The 24,078-nt window shown below is 32.9% G+C and overlaps 1 protein-coding gene across 1 annotated transcript; it reads left to right on the forward strand.

Moving 5' to 3' along the window:
- The first annotated feature begins 1,180 nt into the window (after positions 1-1,180).
- Positions 1,181-23,957, forward strand: LOC129954274 (uncharacterized). The gene is made up of 4 exons (XM_056068122.1): positions 1,181-2,191; positions 2,255-3,657; positions 3,819-4,942; positions 23,776-23,957. The coding sequence occupies exons 1-4, from the start codon at positions 1,181-1,183 to the stop codon at positions 23,955-23,957; spliced, it is 3,720 nt and encodes a 1,239-aa protein (XP_055924097.1).
- Positions 23,958-24,078: the final 121 nt, after the last annotated feature.

Raw genomic sequence — 24,078 nt, forward strand, 5'->3', positions numbered from 1 at the left:
AACACATACAACTAAATGTATTGTATATGCATATCTTCTATACATTGATAGGTATGAATAAAACAAATCTCAGGAAACGTTGGCAACGACTGATTTTTGTTTACATTTGAGTAATTTATTTTATTTATTTATTTCAATATTTTTATACTTCCAGTCGCTCTTAGATTCCACACCAAATTTCCGTACACACAGCGCCCTCATGGTCCGCCTTTCGTACCAAAATTTTCTGTTCCAGGATAATACTATTCAGTTTATATACAAAGATATTGTATAGTTCATCAACTAAACCTACACACACACAAATGACGTCGATAAAAAGAGCACACAAATGTGGGTAGGTTAAGGCAGTTGCACTGCACTGAACATGAGCAGATGAATAAAAAAATGTGTCTATGGATATTTACACACGCATACCTATAGATGTATGAGAACATTAAAAACACAAATTTGTTTGTATTTTTCGGTTGCAAAAAAAAAAATTGTAGGTATGAATAAAAGAAAGAAAAGAAGAAAATAGACACAAATTTCGTTCTGTTTTCAACTAAAAAACTGAAATGTTTTTGTTTGTTTTCACGTGCGGCTTGGCCTTTACTACGTAATATTTTACAAGTTTTTTTCTAAGGTGTTAATTTCGGTAAGGAAGTGTTTTTTGATTTTTCAAGCTTAAATTAGTTGTTTTTCTTTTATCGCATAGAAATATAAAATGGTTAAAAGAAAAGCTAACATCGGACAAAAATCCATAGGCGCAAAAAGAATTTGTTCTCATTGTTGCAATGAGCAACCATTGGAAAGGGAGGAAAGATTAAATAACCAACGAGCATATGCCACACGAACTCGCCGTGGTTGTCTTCCAGCAACAACATCAATTTATAATATAGCAAGTATTAACATTTCAAATATAAATCAGTTTCTGGGTAATCGAGGAGCTTTTAATTATGTATCCCAATTTCCATACTTAAACAACAACAAAATAGACATTGGTAAAATGGATAATATTTGCAATTTATGTAAAGCTAAAAAATGGGCTAAGGAATGTAAAACCATGTGCTGTAATAATGGCAAAATAAAGCTTCCATCTATTGCCGAACCACCTGAACCTTTAAAAAGTATATTGAATGGAAATCACCCGTACTCTACAAATTTTTTACATAATTTGAGGTCATATAATACGCTTTTCCAAATGACGTCTTTTGGAGGAAAAGAAATTAAAGAAGGCAACTTCATGCCCACTTTTAAAGTCCAAGGCCAAATATACCACCTTATTGGAAGTTTACTTCCCCAAACAAGCAATCCAAGCTTCCTTCAAATATACTTTATCTCTGAAGCAGATCAAATATCTTTGCGGCAAAACATGGGTCCTAATCTCAAACGGCAAATCATAGAAATACTTCAAGATCTCTTAAATACTAAAAATGTATATATATCAACTTTCAAGACTACTCTCGAACATGCACCTCCAAATTTGTCAGACTTAAAGATTATAATTAAAGCAGATCATAAACCTGCAAACGAGCATAGTGGTCGTTACAATGCTCCAACAACTAACGAAATTGCTGTTTTAATGTTGGATGAAGACAAAGGTCCTAGAGACATTGTTCTGCATGGGCGTGACGGACGTTTACAGCGTGTTTCGGAGCTCCATCGTTCATATGATCCGCTGCAATACCCTTTAATGTTTATTTGCGGTGAAGACGGTTATTGCATAGGCATTCCAACAATTTTTCCTGCAACCGGTCAAATCAATTTAAATAAAACTGTTTCGTGCATGCAATTTTACTCCTATAGATTTATGGTGAGGGATAATGAAACAAATTTTCTGCTTTTATTTCGCAAGCTTTTCAGTCAGTTTGTTGTTGATATGGCCGCCAAAATGATATCAGAGAGACTTAATTTCATAAGAACACATCAGAAAACTCTAAGAGCTGAAAATTATATTCACTTAAGAGATGCTGTTAACAATGACGCTAACGTCAACCCTCGGAATTTAGGTCAACAAATAATTTTACCATCTACTTTTACTGGATCGCCAAGATATTTGCACGAAAAAAATCAAGACGCAATGACATATGTGAGAAAACATGGCCGTCCAGATCTCTTCATCACGATGACCTGCAATCCAGAGTGGCAGGATATTAAAACTGAGCTTTTTTCGAGACAGAAATCTGTTGATAGACATGACATCGTTGCAAGAGTATTTCACCTAAAATATAACAAACTGATGGAATTTATTCACAAAAATCATATTTTTGGCGAGACAAAATGCTACATGTTGACCATTGAATGGCAAAAACGAGGTTTGCCACATGCCCATATACTGATTTGGCTTGCAAGTAAAATTCAGCCTGATGAGATTGATTCTATTATAAGAGCTGAGATACCTAATAAGGACGAGGATCCATTGTTATACGAAATTGTTTGCAAGCACATGATACATGGACCCTGTGGTGACCTTAATCCCCAATCTCCATGCATGGCTGATGGTAAATGTACGAAACGGTACCCACGGTCGTTGATACACAACACACAAACAGGTGATGATGGCTACCCACAATACCGTCGACGTTCCTTGGAGAAAGGTGGTGAAGTTGCTGTCATTGGTACAAAGGAAATAAATAATAGTTGGGTTGTGCCATATTCTCCTATTTTAAGTAGATGTTTTTCAGCGCATATCAATGTAGAATATTGCCACTCTGTAAAGGCTATAAAATATTTAACAAAATACATAAACAAGGGAAGTGACCAAGCTACTTTTGCAATAGAAGATCCAAAGAATGAGGTAGAAAAATACTTAAATGGTCGCTACTTAAGCACTTCAGAAGCGTTCTGGCGAATATTTAAATTTCCTATTCATGACCACTATCCTGCTGTGTATCATTTAGCTGTGCACTTAGAAAACGGCCAACAAGTTACCTTCAACGATGCTAACTTTCAACAAATATCACAGAACCCACCTGCAACGACGCTAACAGAATTTTTTAAACTTTGTAGGAATGATAATTTTGCAAAAACTCTTTTATATTGCGATGTACCCTCTTACTATACCTGGAAAAACAAACAATTTTACCGTCGTAAGCAAGGAAAAGTGGTTCCAGAATATCCAGGAATAAAACGAGACGATACTCTTGGCCGAGTATACACAATTCACCCCAATTCCGGTGAATGCTTTTTTTTGCGGATTCTGCTTCACAATGTTCGTGGTCCAGTATCTTTTGAAATGATCAGAACTGTTAACGGCGAAATCCAACCAACATACCAAGCTGCGTGCAAAAAGTTGGGACTTCTCGAAGATGATGAACACTGGAAATACGCTTTGGTTGATGCCTCCGCAACACAGTCACCACGACAGATAAGAGATTTGTTTGCGATCTTGCTTATGTTCTGTCAGCCAACTGAACCAAAAAGTTTGTGGGAAGAATTTAAAGAAAGTATGTGTGAAGATATTTTATATCAAGCACGTTCTGAGCAAAGAAATAACGAGCTCCTATTTTCTGATGACATTTTCAATCAAGGTTTAATTTTGATCGAAGATAAACTTTTAATGTTAAGTGATAAGCGAATTGATGAGTATGGACTTCCAAAACCAACAAGGATTAACCAAATGGACTTACAGCATCACTATACAAGAGAAATCCAATACGACAAACAAAATCTACATCAGTACGTGCAGGAAAATTTACCAAAACTGAATTCGGAACAAAAACTTGCTTTCAGCCAAATAAAAAAAGTGTAGATTTACATAAAGGAAAACTTTTTTTCATAGACGCGCCTGGAGGTACTGGTAAAACCTTTTTGATTAATCTTTTACTAGCGAAATATAGATCAGAAGGTAAGATTGTTCTTGCCGTCGCCTCTTCTGGGATTGCAGCAACATTGCTTAGTGGAGGCAGAACTGCTCACTCTACGTTCAAGCTGCCAATTAACATCATTGCCCATGAAGAAGCAACATGCTCTATTTCAAAAACCACTTCCATTGCAAAAGTATTCCAAAAAGCGGACCTTATCATTTGGGATGAATGTACGATGAGTAATCAAGCTCATATTGAGGCTGTGAATAGACTCCTTAAAGATTTAAGATCATCGTCAAGACTTATGGGTGGAGTCACAATGGTTTTTTCTGGGGATTTTAGACAGATAATGCCAGTGATTCCCAAGGGTACTCGAGCCGATATTATCAAATCTTGCGTTAAGTCGTCTTCTATTTGGCGATATGTACAAAAACTTCAACTTAAAATCAATATGAGAGTAGAGCTTACTAACAACACTGATACTTCTGAGTTCGCGTCTCTACTTCTAAGAATTGGTGATGGAAAACATACTTTCATGGGTCCAAATACAATTGAATTAAACGAAAGCTTCGGAAAAATTGTGTATAGCACAGAACAACTTATTCAGTGTGTGTATGGAGACCTGAACGCGTTAGAATCAAGACCATTTTCTTGGTTTTGCGAAAGAGCTATCGTGTCACCAAAAAACTGTTCAGTGGATGAAATAAACAGATACGTGCTTCAGAATCTTAAAACGGAGTCGCATAAATACAATGCAATTGACACTGTGGTTGATGATAATGATAGTGTGCACTACCCTCATGAGTTTTTAAATTCACTCAACCCAGCAGGCCTGCCGCCATATCAACTTAATTTAAAAATTGGTACACCAATTATTCTAATAAGAAATCTCAATCCTCCGAATCTGTGCAATGGCACACGACTCCAAATCAAAAAGCTATTAAAAAATATAATACAAGTCCAAATTCTTACCGGACCCGCAGTAGGAAAATATGCCCTGATTCCCCGGATACCAATGATACCAACAGATCTCCCTTTTCAATTTAAACGTGTGCAATTTCCCATTAAACCATGCTTTTGTATGACAATTAACAAGGCTCAGGGTCAATCGTTTAAATTTATTGGAGTCGACCTTAGGGAAAATGTCTTCTCTCATGGTCAGCTTTATGTTGCTCTTTCCAGGGTAGGCTCAAAAAGCAACCAATGCATACTTCTTCCTCGCAGTAATATAACTGCAAATATTGTTTATCCGGAGGCTTTGAAATAAAAAAATATTTATAATATGCACAAACATGAACAAACTCTTTTTTTTCAAGTGTGAAATCTAATTAGATACGGTACGTATATACATATAAACTAAAATTAATATTATTGTAGAAAATATGCTCAGTCCCATTGAGAAATTTTTCATATGCTAATACTAATATTCAAAAAATGTTCGTGGTTACAATTTGCGAAGCAACGCGAGCACGGGTCAGCTAGTTAATTATAATTGCAAATATAGAAGTGGAAAATAAAACAAAACCCTGGAACCTTTAGAAATGTACCGAGTTAAGTAATGTTGACATTTGATTCCTGAACGGTACCTGATTAAGCGTTAAAATTTCAAAGGAAACTGAAGCGAAGGCAGCGCAACGTTCATTCAACTGTTAAAACCCAAATATCTTATGTGTAAGGAGGATATTCGCGAAAGTCGGGTACGAGTACATAAATAAATTTCGATTTATTTTAACTTATGATGAATGTTCAAGGGAAATCACAGATGGTGATGTTTTGAAGACCTTGATCCCTTAAGTTACAATTTTTGCTAAAAATAGGTTAAGATATGCTTTCTGAATTTTAATGAGAGTTGATGAAATTCAAAGTACATCCGAAATTAAAATACACATGGGTATACTGTAAGGCAAGGTTACGAAATGGCAACATTTTTGTTGGATCACCTCTAAGATGGGTTATATCCGGAGTGAGTTTAAGTTTTTATAATTTATCTTAAAAGCTTTAATATTTAAAATCTTAACAAAGTGTTAGGTATAGAAATAGACCAAAAAGCCAAATCTAAATCTTATTAATAATGGATAATTATAGATTGCGTCGGAGGATAGGCTAAGAACTATTCTTAAAATATCCATTTTTTTTTCAAGACTCAACTTAAATGTTTCACAACAGGTTAAAAATAGATTATTTAGGTGTTATTTATAGATTCTTCTATTAAAATATTCAGTTTCATAAGCAAAGTGATAAGACGTTAGGGTCTTCTTTAATTTGAAACAATCTTCTACCCACCCACTTTGATGGTCGTTATTTTCATCTGTACAAAATAGAGAGGGGTTAAAAATTTCACCATTGGTATCAATACATTTATCTTCCAAATATTATATTATATTAAATGGGAACTCAGTAACATGGCAGGAAATTTTGATGAATGATTATTCTAAAGAACAACACGATTATAAGAAAAATTTCAATGTCATGGCAGTGAAAATGCTTACGAAAAATATGTCTTCCAGCAGTATAGATATCGATCAGAAACATTTGAGGCACGTAATAAGTGACTAAATTTGGATTAATGTGGTTCATATTTGTCAACTCAAGAAAAAATGTTGGAAGACATTAAAATACCATAATACTAATAATAAATTCCTTTTGAAACCATTTTCAACTAGGCAGCCCTTTCATGGATAAGATGCTGTTAAATGAGGTGAACTGAGACTAACTTTTCAAAATTGCAAGGGGAAAATAAATCTCATTTTCGGTAGTATTTTGAGAAAAGAGACCAACCTAATTATTAGCATACTAAGCTCCTCAGAACTTTAAGGTCCGTATGTGTTACCTAGCCTGACAGCGAGTGCTATTTCCGAAGATTTGTTAGAGCACCTTCAGCTCTTCCTCAACCTGGATGAATCCTCCTCTTCATTTCTTTCTCTGTCATCCACTTACCCCTTCGTACATTTGATTCGACGTTTGAGCGGAACAGTATTATAGCTTTGCTGAGAAAGTTGTTTTTGCAAACATTGGACAACATCCCGAATTGCGAGTTAGGCATATCTTTTTTCTGGTTTTTGAGCAAAGTTTATGTTAAAAAGATTACTAATAAGTTCCGGTGCCGAACATCTTTGTTTTAACCGTGTTTATTTTTAGTCTCAGTTTTTCTGATTCCCTCTAAAAATTTGTTGTCATTCGATGGAAATTTATTATCAATTTGACCATCTTCTGCGTGGATACTTTAGATGTTTTGTATTATCCATACTTGTCCATACTATTTCTCCAATAAGTGACAGTTTAAACCCTTCTGACAACCTACCTTCCTGATAGACGTTACATTCGGACCTTTCATTGATAAGAAGCTGTAAAATAAGACCCAGTGAACTGAGACTAACTTTAAAAACTTGCTTAATTGCACTTTGCAAAGGGAAAATTAATCTATTTTTCAGTAGCATTTTGAAGAAATAAGACCAATTCCCACAAAGTCGTAATGTTATCAATTTTAAAAAATTCAGTGTGGAATCCTGCTTGTTCAGCACCAAAATTGTTCCGAAGTATTGTCTTTTGCGTTCTGAGATAATCTTCGCTACTATTCTGGCGACTGCAGGCTAGGAATAGTTTTTGCACTTCATCGCGTCTCCGTTTTTGCAAATTCCATTTTTCCGTTTTTCGAGGAAGCGTTCAGAGACAGCTTCTGTGAGCCGTTGAAACATTATCTCGCTTTTCTAAAGTGAAATCAAGCCGAATTTTTGATTGGACGTCTTTTCGACGGCGTTAAAACTATAATGGCTGAAACACAAAAACACGCTTCGGCTTCGTCTGACGCTTATGAGTTCGGCCATAGAAAATCAATGCTATCAGAATGAAGCTTCGACCTCACGTTTCATTTGACAAATGTAAGGAAATAACGTAATGTTACAAAATGTGACTTCAAAAAGGAAGCTCTAGTTCAAATTCGCTGAACATTTGCTTTGTCTGACAGCTCAACCCTAAACAGCTGTAAGAAAGTCAACAAACAAAATACATTTGCTTTTGGAAGGATTCCCAGTGGTTCTTATAGGCTGTGTTAGCTAATTCCGTGCAGTTAAATTTAATTTTTTCGATTTAAAAACTCATATTTTTGTTTGCCGTTTTAGAAATGTCATATTGTAAGTGTCATTTAAAGCAACCTCGAAGCAGGCCCAACGGAACGCAGACGAAGCCGAAGCTCTAGTGAGTTTGTGTTTCAGCCTTAATAAGCATTAAGAATAACGAAGAGAAGGGTATAATGTAAATTCTAATTACGTAAGAATTTTGTAAGTTTTTTTTTAGGGGTTGGGGGGTTGTTTATTGAAGATCCACTGTATTACAGAAAATTGCTTCAGCTGAAGTCCAAAATTCAGTTTTTTTGATGCCAAGATAATTACGGGCTATTGAATGCCAATGGTGCGATCCATACGTTCTTGAGCTATAAGCATCAATGCTTTTTATGACATGATACATATATAGATAATATTAATATTATATCATTTTTTAATGAAATAGTTTTTGAATAGGAGATTTTATCTTGAAAATAACCCTCTATTTGTCAGTTTATGCGTAGTGTGAAGGATAAAGGGGACCTACATTTTTTTTGCCGAACTTGTTCGGATAATTTAAGAAAGCACTTAAGATGACAATAATTACACTTGAAGAATTTCTCCTAAAAAGCAGTATCGTAGAACACATACTTCTAGTGTTTGAGAATCGCATACCTTCTTTTTTGCATTAAAAATATGCATGTTTTTTATTTGATAATATGTCCAAATACAAACTCTTATTGAATTATATTTTGATTTGGCTGTCATCATTGACAATCTTAAGACTCAAAACCTCTTTAAAACAAAATGTTTTGTACAGCTAGTTTTTAGATATTTCAATAATTTAAAAGGCATCTAAAAAGTTTTAAGTTCCTTACTTAAGTTTTACCAAGAAAACTGGTTACCTATACATTTATTAGGTATTGTATTTTGTATATCTTAAAGATTAAACACATCATAAAGAGTTCAATCTGCGTGTACCTTTATATTTCCATAATTTCCGTCGACTTCTGATGATTTCTTTGCCTTTATTTGAGGGTTTGAAAAATAAAGAAGGGTTTACGTAATAAGATTCTTCACATAGATACAAATACATACATTTATTTTTTCTATATCATTCAAACCCTTTTCACAAGATTATGCTTTAAAATTGAAAATTCAACTGAACAAAAAAGAACTTTTTTGATGGAATCTTTAAGAATCTTTATATACCTCCCGAAGATGAAGGAAATTAAGAAAAAACCTACATCCTACAAGCTCCTACTTTTTGATGGAATAAGGATGAGAAATTATATCGAAAGGAGATTTAAATCAACTTAATTCAAAATGGCATATAAAAAAACAAAACAAATATATGTATGTAAAGGATCAGTGGGCGTAAATAAAAGCCAAAAGTTTTTAACTTTAAAGGGAATAGAAGGGCGTATTCATAGATGAATGAAATTTAAACAAAAAAAATAGAAAAATGCCGAAGGGTAGATTCAACGTAGGCTGATGGGTGCAAAAACACCAGAAATACAGTAAGGCCTTTTTTACAATTACATTTTAAATAGTAACATCGAAAAGCCATTAATAGATGGTTAGTATCAAGATTTAAAAAGTGATAACGTTTCCAAGAACTATGGAAATCTTTTATCAGGAACATCAAATTATCACCTACCATATCTTGCACGATGTTTATAAGCGTAGTATTTATATGAATAGAGCTGAACTATGAACAATATTGCCAAATTTTGGAATTTTGTACGTGTATGTGACTACGCTATTCTATATATTACCAGGGAAACATCTTTTTAAGAGACAAACACATAAATCAATATAATATAAAAATGAAAAAAAAAAACAAACGATTTTGTTTTAAACAATTTTCCGTGCATAAAAAGGGCACATAAGTTGCAAAAATAAAATCTATTTTTCAGTGGAAGTAATATTATAAAAATGATTTCGTCATCAGAGTAGAGTTGCTATTTTAAAGCCTGTAAACGAAAATGAAAGTTGAAAGCTTTATCTGCAGAATGTTGTATGGAATTCAATAATTTTGAAATAATTTATCCTTCAAATATTAATTTTAATATATAAAACAGTCCTTGATGCAACCCGTCCTGAGAACTTTCATTCCCGTCTCTCGATTTGTTTTGCTCAAAAGTTTGTAGGTTTTCGTGTTTTGTTAAAAGGTTGTCACTTGAGTTATTCTTAAAATTTTAAAATTACCAACAATATTTTACATATAACGAACTAGTTTGGTTTTAAAATCTACTTTTGTTAACGAGATTTTTAGTCGAAAACCAATTTTATTGAACTGAAAATCAATTTTTACCAAATTTGAGTTGGATTTTTACAAAAAAAATGAAAGTTTACTGAATGTCGAAAACAATATTTTCTGTGAGATAAAATTAATTTAAAGGCAATACCTCAAAGTTTTGAAAAGATGTTTGAGTCGAAAAACAATTTTTACCAACTTTTATTATTACATTTTTTAGGTTTTCATTTTTTGTTAAAATGATGTCAGTTCCATTTTTCTCAAATTTTTGCCGAATGTTGAAAAGAATATTTTTTATAAGATTAAATTAGTTGGAAGCCATAATCTCAAAAAGATATTTGAGTCGAAAATCTGTTTTTACCAATTTTGGGTACTATATTTTTTAGCTTTAAATTTTTAATAAAAAAAATGTCAATTAATTTTTTTCAAAATTTTGATGTTGAAAACGTTATTTTTTGTTGCAAAAAAAATTGTTTTAGAGATAAAATCATTTTTTGTTCGTAAAATTTTTGAGGTTACAATTTTTTGTTCAGTTTTTTTGATTATAAGAAAAACTGTTGATTGGAATTTTTTCAATAAAATATTTGTTTGGTATCACGTTACAATACGTAATATCCAATTTGTTTCAAGACGCTAGCGTTATTGGCACGTGAGAAATTGTTGTTTAACAGAAATTTTCATCTTTATTTTAGATCGTTGTGTCAGAAAAACCACCCTCAAAATTTTTTTTTGAAAGTTCTTTCTGCATCTTTCTGGTTTATTACTACTGGTTCTTGACCTATTAACGACAAAAAAAACGTCACGAACGTACGTACACACGCACGCTCAGACATCTCCCTAAAAATCTTTTATTTCGACTTTAGAAGCCTTGAAACGTCAAGAAATTTCAAAATTTTCAATTCGAAAAATCTGAACGATTACAATAAGTTCATATTGAAAGTTAAAAATCCACTAACAAATTTAAATAAATTAGCTTGACGTCCCGAATATCTCTATAAAAACTTGCTTAAATTTCAATTTTTATAATGGCATATTTTATGAAAACAGCTTAAATGAAATTTTGGTTTATGGCAAGTAAATACTTTAAAGATTTTAAAGATCCCCAATTGGAAAATGTCAGTTTTGGTGATCAGGTTAGGTTAAAGTGGCTGTCCGAGATGGAAACGGACACACAATTCAATCAGTTTGAGTCCCTTACGAAACGTGAGAGGCTGATATGATTTAGATCGTTTAGATCGTTAAAATAGAATTCTCATTCTTGCGTTTTCGAGTTAGAGCAGGGAATGTACATAGAAGATGAAGAATTGTTTCCACCATGCAGCTTCTGCAAAGCTCATTTAAGAAAACGCCTAGCCGCGTGGAGTGCTTTCCTATTAGACAGTGTCCGGTTAAGACACCTATTATCGAGCGTATATGCGATCTGTTTAGAGAGAGCAAGCACCTTGAACGTTTTAAATCCAGTGTTGGCCACATGTTTTTTGTGACTTGGCACGTGGTGATGTTGTTCCACCTGGAACAACATCACCAACATCTGCCCTCCTCACATCGTCTTGCAGTTTACAAGTAGCGATTGGTATACCAGTGTGTGCCAAACGTGGTAGGATGGGCTGCACAGTACTGTTCCTGGTGAGTCTTTATAGCCCGGCACCCAGCTAAGGTAAATATTGAACTGTTGTGCCATCTCCATTAGATATGATCGACAGTTATGGACTGTAATAGAGTTTGTAGAGACTAAGTTCCGCCTGGAACACGCTAAAATGATTGGGTAGATGAAATAGGAGACTTAATTTCACTTTTTCAGTGTACACACCTCCACTAATATCTTTTTTCGTTTTTGACTCATCTGTGTAAAAATGGATTGACTCATCCTCCAAGATCTTCCGAAAAAGATCTAGGAGGTATAGAAATCTAGAAATTTCGGTCGAATTGCAGTTGGGGGATGGTGTAGTCTGTGTGCTTTGGAATTGATTCTAAATACCTAAGAATTACGGAGTGGCCAATGTTGTTATTAGTCCACTACGACGAAGCTTTGAGGTGAATAGCAGAGCTTGCAGCTATTTGTTTGCTGAATATGTCAAGAGGTGTTAGGTAGAGTACCTAAGGGGTTCAGTGCCGCAGATGGGGTTGTGCGAAGCGATCCGCTTATACATAGGGAAGCTGAACGTTGGACTTTATTTAATTTATCTCGGTTTATAGCTTTCTCTACAGCTAATGTGTGGAATCTGGATTGTAAGCCCATGAAATTTTAGACGATCTTTAAGCGTCGTAAATGATCTTATGATGGTGTTATTACCAATTTATTTAATTTATTTAAATTTAATGCTGTCCAAAAGGCAAGTAGGTTCAAGGTGCACCAGCCCAGATATGGGAGTTATCTATACTCAAACTTTAGACGTATATACGTTTTGTAGATAACAGCCATATCAGAGTGGGAGAAAAACTTCTTGCATCGCCAAACATCTTGCATTTTTTGCGACATCGCGTATGTGATCGTTCCACAAAAGCTGAGAGTACTATCGTCAGCGAAACAATGTATTGGATTGAAAGTTGCAGACAGGAGATCATTAATAAAAATGAGAAATAGTGTTGGAGAAAAAACAGAGCCCTGCGGCACACCAGCATTTATAGTGTGGTTTTCAGACTTGAATCCAACCAATACAACTATTGAACGATTCAAATGGTAATTTCTAATCCAATGAAGCAATGATTCATAAAAATCAAAAGCACGCATTTTCGATAAGAGAGACTGATGCCAAACCCTATCAAATGCTTTTGAAATATCAAGTGCAAACATCTTACTTTCTCCAAAGCGATGTAAAGATTTGATCCACTGTTCAGTGAGATGAACCATAAGATTACAAGTGGACCTTTTGCTGCGAAAGCCGTAGTGCCGGTCATTAAGAAGCTTTCGGTCTTCGAGATATTTCTTAAGCTGATAATTTTCCAGCGTTTCCAGGACCTTGGAAAGAAGGGACGTAAGTGCAATCGGTCGATAATTAGAGGGTGAAGAAGATTCGCATTTTTTGGGAATAGGCTGGACAAAAGGAGTTTTCCATCTGCTCGGAACGAGACCAGAGGAGAAGGACAGATAAAAAAGCTTACTCAGTGGTTTTGCCATCGTTGAAAAGCACCCCTTCAGAACAATAGCGGACTCTCACCACAGTGCGAGTGCGAACAAATATTGGCCCCATAGAATCACTAACGCGCTCGATGACAGGCGGAGTCATAACACTCACTGGCAGCTTTTTATTGGCGGCGAACTGTCTAACGAAGAGATTAGCTTTCTCTAAGGAACTAACAAATGGAGTGTCAGTGACAACGAGCGTAGGAACCGTGGAAGAGGAAGAATTCCTCATGTTTTATACAAGAGTCCCATTTATTACCAATGTATCTTTTTTGCAAGAAAAGAGAGCTACAGTAGCTTTTTTGACTCTTTCCTGCACGTTGCGTTTCCAATTAGGTTTTTTATTTAACACAAAACCCAGGTATTTAGCTCCGTCTGAGAATTTTAATTCGATTCCTTTAATATAGGGAGGGTTGACAAAATTTTGTATCTCATCAAAAATAAGACTAAATGGGTTTTTGTGGGTTAACACAAAGTCCACACCAATCAGCCCAAAGTATTAGTCTGTCTAAGGCATTTTGTAAGAGTTCTTTTAAGGTGTTAAAATGCTTTCCTAACACTGCTATAGCATCGTCGTCCGAATAGGCTATCAATCTGAAACCCTTCGCATCCAGACTAGTTAGGATTTCATTCACCACTAGGTTCCAGAGGAGAGGGGATAGAACACTACCTTGCGGTGTCCCTCTACTAACGAACAGTTTAGGTTTAATCCCAACATTTTTTTCAATAGAAATATCAAAGAAATAATATTAGGTTAGGTTAAGGTGGAGTAGAAAACAATTAGGACAGTTGTTGGCTCAGTTTGATAAGACACGATTTTTGAGGACATCTTGTAATCTCAATGAAATCAATAAGAGTGCATCTCGAAATGAAAATTGTTGATGAGTCAATAGTCTATACGGAGAAGGTGTTAAAGCATTTTCTCCACTTCTATATCCATACATACAAATATGTCTAGCCGGAAAGTGTCGAGTCATGACACCAATTATCGAACTTATAGACAATCTGCTTACAGATATCAAACACTTTACACGCTTTGAAAATCTATGGTCGGTCAGATGTTTCTCACATGATGGTTTCTTTTCATATCATGTTGTGGCTTTTAACAATAAACCAAGTATTACTAAAATAATTTAAGAGTTGTTAACAAAAAAAAGGATGTGTGACGAAGCAATACAATAAATAAACCAAGTCATGTGTTTTTGTATGAATATAGATTTCCGACATTTCAAAAAGTGTTTAATATCTTATTCACATTTTATCTTTATCGTGAAAATAAAATAAACTTATGTACAATTTTACCTCCTGACATTTAACTTTGAAATTTGCTTAAAAGTTCCATTCAGTTTTCAACTGTAAGAACTAAGAAAAGTCATAAATAATAATAAATTGTCAATTTAATCATAATCAAGCTGATATAATACTATTGGCACAACAAGACTTCCATGGAAGTTTTCAAAAATAAAAACAAAAAACACTTTCTTCAAACTTTGAGCAATATAATTTTAAAACAAAACATACTGGAATCATTTAAGTGCTTTTTTGCGTCTTAATTACCATCATGAGGCACCTTATGATCACTCAAAAAAAATAAACATAATTTTCTTCATCAGACAAAGTATTTCGACGCTCGCGTTAATTACTTTCACCTCGAACCCCATAAATAAACACCGCGCAATTGAGCTTTATATCGCCGCGAGGTGCCGCCACTGATGCTACACTATGACGGTAACATGAATTAATTTTTCAACGACGAAGACGACACTGATGATGGTGGCGTCTAGATGAATTCGATTATCCCAAACAGTCCCCCGCAAAAGACCAAGACGATAGACCGTTTACCATTGATGAATAAAAGTCAACTCACTCGTCTCGTGGTTTGACAATTATTCTGTCATAAACAGAACACAAAACTTGTGGATTACCGTCATCAACTGCTCGAAAATATTATAATCATCCGCGAATGACGATGACAAGACGACGACGCGTGATGACAAGTGAAAAAGGCGGCAAGCTAATAAAAACGTTTTTCGGCCCAATTAAAACTTCCAATCAACAAGCTTTAACCCATCAAGGCAGAGTTTTGAATGCAATAAATTTATTTGTGTTTTTCGCATCAAGGACACACAAAAGTTCAATGGGCTTTCACGGTTTTAACTGGAGTCTCAACTAGTGCCCCATATCACTCGAAATCATGAGTTGTCGTTCGTAGCCTGACCAGCTGGTTTATATTGCAACTATAACTGTTCATTCTCATTTTGGATAAAAATATCCTTGAATTTTGTATAAATTTGGCCAAAAAGAATTATTTGATGTTTCATCTTGAAATAATATTCCAATGGACGACTAAAAAACGTAAATCCGGTCAAACGGACACTTTTACGACTTTCATCATTGGCACCATCTCGAAAAGGATAATCTCACTCGATGCTGAGAAGGGAAATTTCTAGCTGCTAAAGAAAAACCGGTGGAAAGGATACAAACGAAATAAACACAAAAAATCTTCATCCAAATGTCAATGAATCGAACCGATTTTTTGTTTGTATTTTGCTTATTGGCTATTTGTCTGAGCGCAAGGATATTTTACGGCTCATTGCCACACATCGCCACGCTATCCACCGCCCGAGCACCGCACAGTACTGGCAGCACAAGGACCCCATCACTTTTCTTATGGAGATGGAGCTGATTTCTATAAAAAGGTTGGTGAATGGTGAATTGTTGGCTGGAACGATGCGATTGTTGAGGTTGACTGGTCGAGTGAACCAAAGCATCATATACTCGTATACCTTACTCTCACAAGAGGTTATGACTTGATTGCTGATATTCATCTTATTTGTCTGAAGTTTATTAGGGGTGACGACTAAAACGACAACGGCTACGGCAACGAACGACAAGGACGAGAATGAAGACAACGACGAGCTGTAAGTGAGTGCGAGAAATTGAAATTTGTTAACAATGGCATTTGCATTTTTTATATGCGCTTACTAAATCAAATATTGTATTAGCCAAATAAGTTGGGCAAGGATCTATATCTGCTTATTTTTTCAGGGTGTTGATTTGCTTTAATGATTGATAAAGTATCATATGGTAGATGTGGAGAGAGTTGAAAGTTCGAGTATATTGTTGTTTATTTTTGCTCTAACTGATATTTGATGGTAACATTTTTTTTTTTTAATTTTAATTAAATATAAGAGTTTGCTGAACCCACGAATGTATTTGCCAAAAAGTTTAAGGTTGATAAGAGTTTGATACAAGTTTATAAGTACTTCGGATGAGAAATAGAACATTATTGTTGATGACGCTGAAAGCTGAAACTTTCTAAACATTTCACAAATTTACTTTCAATAGGAAGTTCTTGTAATCGGCTATTATATTGCGAATTTAGAAACCTTACATTTTTCTTCAGCCATATCTTAAGAAATAGGAGAGATCATCAACTTCAAATACATTTTTTTCAAGAGATTAACATCAAAAGTTTCATAATGGATTTCTTAAAAAAAATAATTGTTTTTTTTTTTGTATGCAACCAAGAACAACGTTTTTGACATCTGGTAGTTTTTTTAGAAAAATCGAATCTAAAGTTGTATTGTACAAAAACAATATTTCTTATAAAATAAAATTAGTTTGAAGGTAATGTTTTTAATTTTTGGAAAAATAATTGAGTCGAAAATCTGTTCTTACAAATTTGTATTAATTTTATTTTGTTTAGGTATATATTTTGTAAAACAAAAATGTCTATAAGATTTTTCTAAAAATTTTACTGAATGTTGAAAACAATATTTTTTAAAAGATAAAAGCCAACATCCCAAAGTTTTGAAAAGATATTTAAGTCGAATCTGTACCAACTTTGAGTAGGGTTTTTTTAGGTTTAATTAAAAAATATTAAAAAAAAAACTGTCAATTCCGTATTTCTCAAAAATTAATAAATAATATAATAATAATAAAATCAGTTTTTGTATGTAAAATATTCGAGGTTACATATGTTTTTTTTTCAGGTTTTTTGATTTGTAAAAACCATTAATTTGATTTTTTTCCAACAATATATTTGATTATAATGTACGTCTCGAGCATTATTGGTTCGTGAGATATTTAGAGTTAACCAAAATGTTAACTTTTTTTCACTTCTCATAGGAACTTATTGTATTGGGTCCGATTTGTCAAATTGAAAATTTTGACATTTCTCAACGTTTCAAGGTCCCTAGAGCCGAAATAAAAGATTTTTAGAAAGATGTCTGTGCGTGCGTGTGTACGTACGTTTGTACGTCCGTACGTTCGCGTTTTTTTCGTCCTTATAGCTCAAGAACGAGAAGAGATATCAACTTTAAATAAATTTTGTTATACAGATAATAAGGCAGAAAGATGCAGAAAGGGCTCTCAAGAAAATTGCGTGGGTGGTTTTTTTACCACAGCAGTTTAAAAAAAGGTGAAAATTGTGGTAAACCCTAAATATCTTACGAACCAAAAACGCTAGAGACATGAATTAAATTTAATATAATATATTGTAACGTGATACTAAACAGGTATATTTTTTGAAAAAAATCAATATAACCGTTTTTTTATAAATCAATAAATCTGAAAAAAAAATTTGTCACCTCAAAATTTTACGACTGAAATATGATTTCTTTTCTAAAACAGTTTTGTGCAACGAAAAATAATGTTTTTGACATCTAATAAAATTTTGAGAAAAATCTAATTAACAGTTTTTTTTTTATAAAAAATAAAAACTTGAAAAAAACATTACTCAAAGTTGGTAAAAATTGAATATCAATTCAAATATATTTTAAAAACTTGAAATTTAGGCTTCAAACTTATTTTATCTTATAAGAAATATTGTTTTCAACATTTTTAAAAATGTTGAGAAAAATCGAATTGACAGTTTTTTTTACAAAAAATAAAAACCTACAAAAAAATGTATAAAAGTTGGTAAAAATTGATTTACGACTCAAATCTCTTTTCAAAACTTTGAGATATTGGCTTAAATTTACATTTATCTTTCAAAAAATCTTGTTGTCAACATTCAGTTACAGTTTGAGAAAAATCAAATTGACAGTTTTTTTTACAAAAAATAAAAACCGAAAAAAAAATGTTAAAAAGTTGGTATAAAAATGATTTTCGACTCAAATATCTTTTAAAAACTTTGATATAAAGCTTCTAACTAATTTTTTCTTATCAGAAATTGTTGTTTTCAACATTTGTTAAAATTTTTAAAAAATTCAAATTGACAGTTTTTTTTTACAAAAAATAAAACTCTAAAAAAAAACCAATACTAAAACTTGGTAAAAATTTACTTTCGGCTCAAATAGCTTTTCAAACTAATTTTATTTCACAGAAAATATTGTTTTCGATATTCAGTAATTTTTATATAAAAATCCAACAGTCCGTTTTTTCATAAAAAATAAAATCTACAAAAAATAGTACACAAATTTGGAAAAATTGATACGAATACATATAGACAAACTTTTTAGCAATACAAACCGACAGACGGGATGTTAAGTTATCAGTGCGTGGGTCGCATCCCATCCTCTCTTTGTAAAATTGCTATGGCACTTAATTTTTTTTTGAGAGTTCTTTCTGCATCTTTCTGCATTATTACCTGTATAACGAAATTCATTTGAAGTCGATATCTATACGGGTTCTTGAGCTTTGGACGACGAAAAAAGCTTTGCAAGTGTACGAACGTACGAACGGAAGTATACACGCAAGGACGGACATCTCTCTAAAACTCTTTTATTTACACTCTAGGGACCTTGAAACTTTAAGAAATGTCAACATTTTCAATTCGACTATTCGGACCGACTAGAATAACTTCCTATGGGAAGTTAATAAGGTATAATATTAATAACTTAAGCAATACAGTGTTTGATTACAGGAAAATTAATAAATAACGAAAACATAATTATATTGGCTTTAGAATTATATTATACTACAAAATATTGACTTTTTTAAGAACTAATACCAATTTTGAAAAAATCAACTTACATTTTTTTTGATAGAAATGAAGAAATAGTTCGAAATATTGGTACAAATAGTTTTACGGCTAATATATTTAAAAAAAAAATGGTTTTCCGAATTTCAAGAAATTATGATTATATTTCAGTCTTATACTAGTTTTCGTATTTTATTAATACGATTTACGATTTTAATATCCAAACAACAAAATCTGTTTGAATTCTTTATAGAAAATATGAGGGTAGAGTTTTGGCGGGCAATAATGTTAGGTTATTCAGTGTGGTTAGCGATGCAATATTTTCTTAACTCATCCTTTCATTTTCGACTCTTTCGATAAACAAATTTTTCTATAAATTTTATGAAAATCTATAATCGCATCTTTTTATCTTTGGATCATTCTTTTATATAGCATCTTTCAAATTTGTACAAATTCAGTTACAACATCAGATACTATTTTCATATGATCCACACATACATTTTATTTTCATCAATTATTTGGCTTTTCTTTAAACTCCAATTAAATATACACTTCTTAAAATAAGTTTTTTCAACAATGAGAAAACAAATATTTTAAAAAATCAATTGAAACATATAAATCCGCACGTTTCTTAATAAAATTTGTATTTAGGTTAAGTTTGTAGTTAGGCAAATGTATTTTATAGTTTTTATTTTTATTAAGTTAAAGGAAGCCATAAGATTTCATAATATTGGTGCCGTATGCTAATAATAAGCTGAAAATAATATTTTATTATTCTAAGCAACAACATTTATTGTTCAAATTGTGAATTTTTTCAACATAAAAAATGTGTACCCGTAAAATGTTGATGTCTTCAAAATGTTATGTTCTTAATAAACCAAATTGTCACAACTGTAAACTAGAAAAAGTAAAGAAGACATTCCTTGATGATTACATCTTGAAATTCTCATAAATCATTTATGACCTTGTTTCTTAACAATACAAAAATTGAAGAACAGAAAAAGTCGTAATAAGATATTTTTTATTTAGAAGTGTAACAAAATTAATTTTTTAACTCTGGTGTTATGATAGATTTTTGATAAGAATAGTTGTTTCAGAATTTAAGAATTATTTTCAATGTCAAGGAAGTACTCTTTGGATAAAAGGAAAAGTAATAAAAATATCGTTTTGATGTAGGACATGTTTTGAACAATTAAATAAAAGTTTATTTTTTCAACTTTTACTTAAAAAAAAAAAGACATTTGATGTCCCGTTCAGTGGAAATTGGAATCGTACTTCATACAAGTGTTTTGTTTGTTAACATGTTCTCAAATCAAGATTATTTTTTTATGGAAAAAGGAGCCAGTTTTCTTCTGTTATAAACCCAAGAATAATAAAACAAATCTCGTATTCTTCTTCAAACTTTCACCACTGATAAACTATAGTAACGATGTTGTTAGTTACTATTTTGTGTTTGATTCAAAAACACATATTATTGGGAAACCTTTTTGACTCTAAATTATGTAATTTTGATTTACATATAATATCTTCTATTATTTTTAAAAAATAGGAAATCCCAAATATTTGATCAACCAGTTACTCTATCATCTTTATATAAATTTACACTCGTACATTGTGCCTTCATACCAAATTAATATGAAGGTATTGAAAAATACCTAACTAGTGCCTATTTAGACATGAGGGGAATACTTTTTTCGAAGTCATAGTTATTACATAATTTTTGTTCAGTGTAGTCCGCCATTTCATAGTAAATAGACTTGTTTGATTTTTCTAAAAGTTTAACAAAATATTATTAACAATACCTATTTTATATAAGATTAAACAATTTGAAGTAACTATCTCTCTCTGGGTTCATAACACATGAGTCGATAAACGTTTCTTTGTTGGTTTTAAAGGTTTCGTAAAATAGGCGAATCCTCCTCCCCCTCAAACTATCGTCCAATTGCGCTTTTTGACTTTGATTAATTTTCAGCTTAAGAAATATCTTGAAGAACGGAAGCTTCTTAATGACCGACAGTATGGCTTTCGTTGCAATAGGTCAACTGTTGATCTCATGGTTCATCTTACCGAACAGTGGAACAAATTTTTACATCGTTTTCAAGAAAGTAAGATTATTGCACTTGATATTTCAAAAGCATTTGATAGGGTTTGGACTCAAGCGCTCTTATAGAAAATACGTGCTTTTTGTATTGATGAATCTCTTCTTCGTTAGATTAGAAATTACCTTCCTTACCGTTCAATACAAGTTGTATTGGATGGTTACAAGTCTGAAATTCATAAAATAAATGCTGGTGTTTCCCAGGGCTCCGTTTTGTCTCCGACCTAACCTGTTTCGCCGACGACAGTACCCTCAGCTTCTCATATTCGTTTATAGATTCACATCCTTGTCCTTCGGATTTGGAACTGCAACGGCAGCGTATGATAAGCTCATTAAATTCTGATCTTGACAGCATTGTACAATAGGGAATCAAAAACCGTGTAGAACTTAATATTTCGAAAACTCAATGCTGTCTCTTGTCGTTAAAGCGTATCACACCCCCGATTCCACTATCTATGAGTGTCACTTGCATCCAAGAAAGTAATCAACTGTCTTTACTTGGTATGTGTATCACAGATCACCTTTTATGGAACGATCATATATTGGATATTGCCAAAAATGGTGCCAGGTGCTTAGGATTTCTCCGACGCCACAGTGGTTCCACTCCCGAACAAAGGCGGCCATAATTACTAACTTACTTGATAAAATCTAAAAACGATTCGTCCTAAAATGTTTTGAGCTCCCTGATTTCAAATCTGCAATCAGTTTTAAACTATCTCGTCATGACTTTGAGATATGTTCGGTAAAGGGTTGACGATTGGTTTATTATAGTTTTATTTAAATATATTTTTTTTCTTTATTACGTATACTTTATAGGATGCATGATTTCTTTTGTACATGAATGGCATTAAGTATTCCTTTACCTGTTAGTTAAACAACTCTAGGTACCAGTATTTAAATTAAATTTTTCTTTTTATTAAATTAGTTTGAATTCGAAAAGTTTTTTGTATACATAATAATATTTAAAGTAAATATTTTTCAAAAATTATTTATAAAATTACGGCCATTTCAATATTTTAACTTTTAAGTTAGGAAGTTTTCATAAACAGGATGTGTCTTAAATCTTAAGCAAAGAAATCACTTGGTCTGAAAAAGCATAATTTTGTTTTTTTTGGTAATTTCCTCAAACTTGTAATTAAAGGATCGGAATTTAAAAGAAGCTGATGAAAAAGATCTGTATTGCAAACTTTTCTTGACATTTTTCTTGTATGATCTCGACGAAACAGTTTGAAGTTTTTATTTGTAGCCTCTGCAGCCTTTTCAGATAGTTCTCCTATTGGTAAAAGAGCATGATTGATTATGTCTGATCCATGAATCAAGACTTTGTGAACTGAACTAGGGAGATTGTACCATCCATATTCTTGAATAATGAGTCTGGCTGTTTCCAGTGCGAATATTTTAAATTGTTCGCACTTAATATCAAATCCAGAAGATAAGGTGATCAGTATTGTGTGACATCGCTCAAGAATATTTTTATCGATTCCTGTAATTTCAGCAGAGATTGAAGCATTTGCGAAGAATTTTCGTGCCGTGTTTCCATCATTAGATGTTCCACTCCCTCCACTTCGCGGTCTATCGATAATAAGCCCCAGTTTCTGGCGAAACGTATCCTGAATGTATTTTTTTCTATCTGCAAAACTGGCTTTGTCTTCATCGGATCTCATTTGCCATTTTTGTATATCTAATCTGTACGATAAATGAATACAAAATTCAAAGAAACGAATCCATGAGTGGAGAGGGGAAATACCGAATTCATACTTGCATTCATTAACTGGCTTTTTCAATGTTATTCATTTCTTTTGGTGAAGCACCACATATATAGCATTTGCTTGTTGCAGTTTCACTTAAAGCACAACACACTTTTCCATCTATACCATAGTTAGTTGTAAGGAATATGTTATTCTAACCTGAATGTTCTCTTCTTCAAAAATTAATGGATTCAAATTCGAAATTTGATTTTTAATATAGGATTCTTCTTGCAAAGAAAGCTCTTTAGTTTCCTTTGCAAATCTGAAACGAATCGGCCTACAATATCGAGTGGATGAAGGGCGTGGATTTTTCCAGAAAACTTGATTAGATTTTTCACATATCAGCCGCAAAGGAACAAAGGATGTTACGAATAAGCTACTGTCATCATCGGCATTTGATTCTAAAAAGCTCTGCTTATACTCACTTTGTCCAGTGCTGCCATCAAACCCCCATTTTCCGAATAAAATCATATTAGAAAAATCAGGTGAAAAATTTTGCAAAATAGTTTCTTGCGACTCCAGTATACGCTTGGCTGTATGGTCAAGTAAACTTTGCAGTTCGACTTCGGCAGACACTTCTGTAATTTTTTCATTTTCAGGATAACATAATTTTTTGGTTTGAATTATTTTTTGATACGAAGGCAAAAAGTCGTATGACGTATACAAATTAATAAAATCTCTCAATAGCAAATACTGATTTTTTGATAATTTGGTTTCAGTTATCAGTGAAAGAACTTCTTCGTTACCTGGTCGTTTTATAGGTGTTTTTGAATTATTTAATAAATAATCAACAGCAGAGGAATCCACTTCCGATAAAGTAGCCAATCTTCTTCGTTTTGATCTTTTACTACTCTCTGCAAAATCTTTGAAAGGTCGCCCTGAAGTTGAAGGTTTCCCCGCAGAAGTTGAAGGTCGCCCCGCAGAGGTTGAAGGTCGCCCCGCAGAAGTTGAAGGTCGCCCCGCAGAAGTTGAATAGGGAAAATAATTATTATTTTCAGAAATGAGGCATACTTCCTTTGTATTAAGCCATCCTGAATAATTTTTAACAAGAAGACATCTTTTTCGGCAAGATTTTTTCCAGAAATACGTAAGTTTTT

Source organism: Eupeodes corollae, chromosome 1 (genome assembly GCF_945859685.1).
Source record: "Eupeodes corollae chromosome 1, idEupCoro1.1, whole genome shotgun sequence".
Lineage (NCBI taxonomy): Eukaryota > Metazoa > Arthropoda > Insecta > Diptera > Syrphidae > Eupeodes > Eupeodes corollae.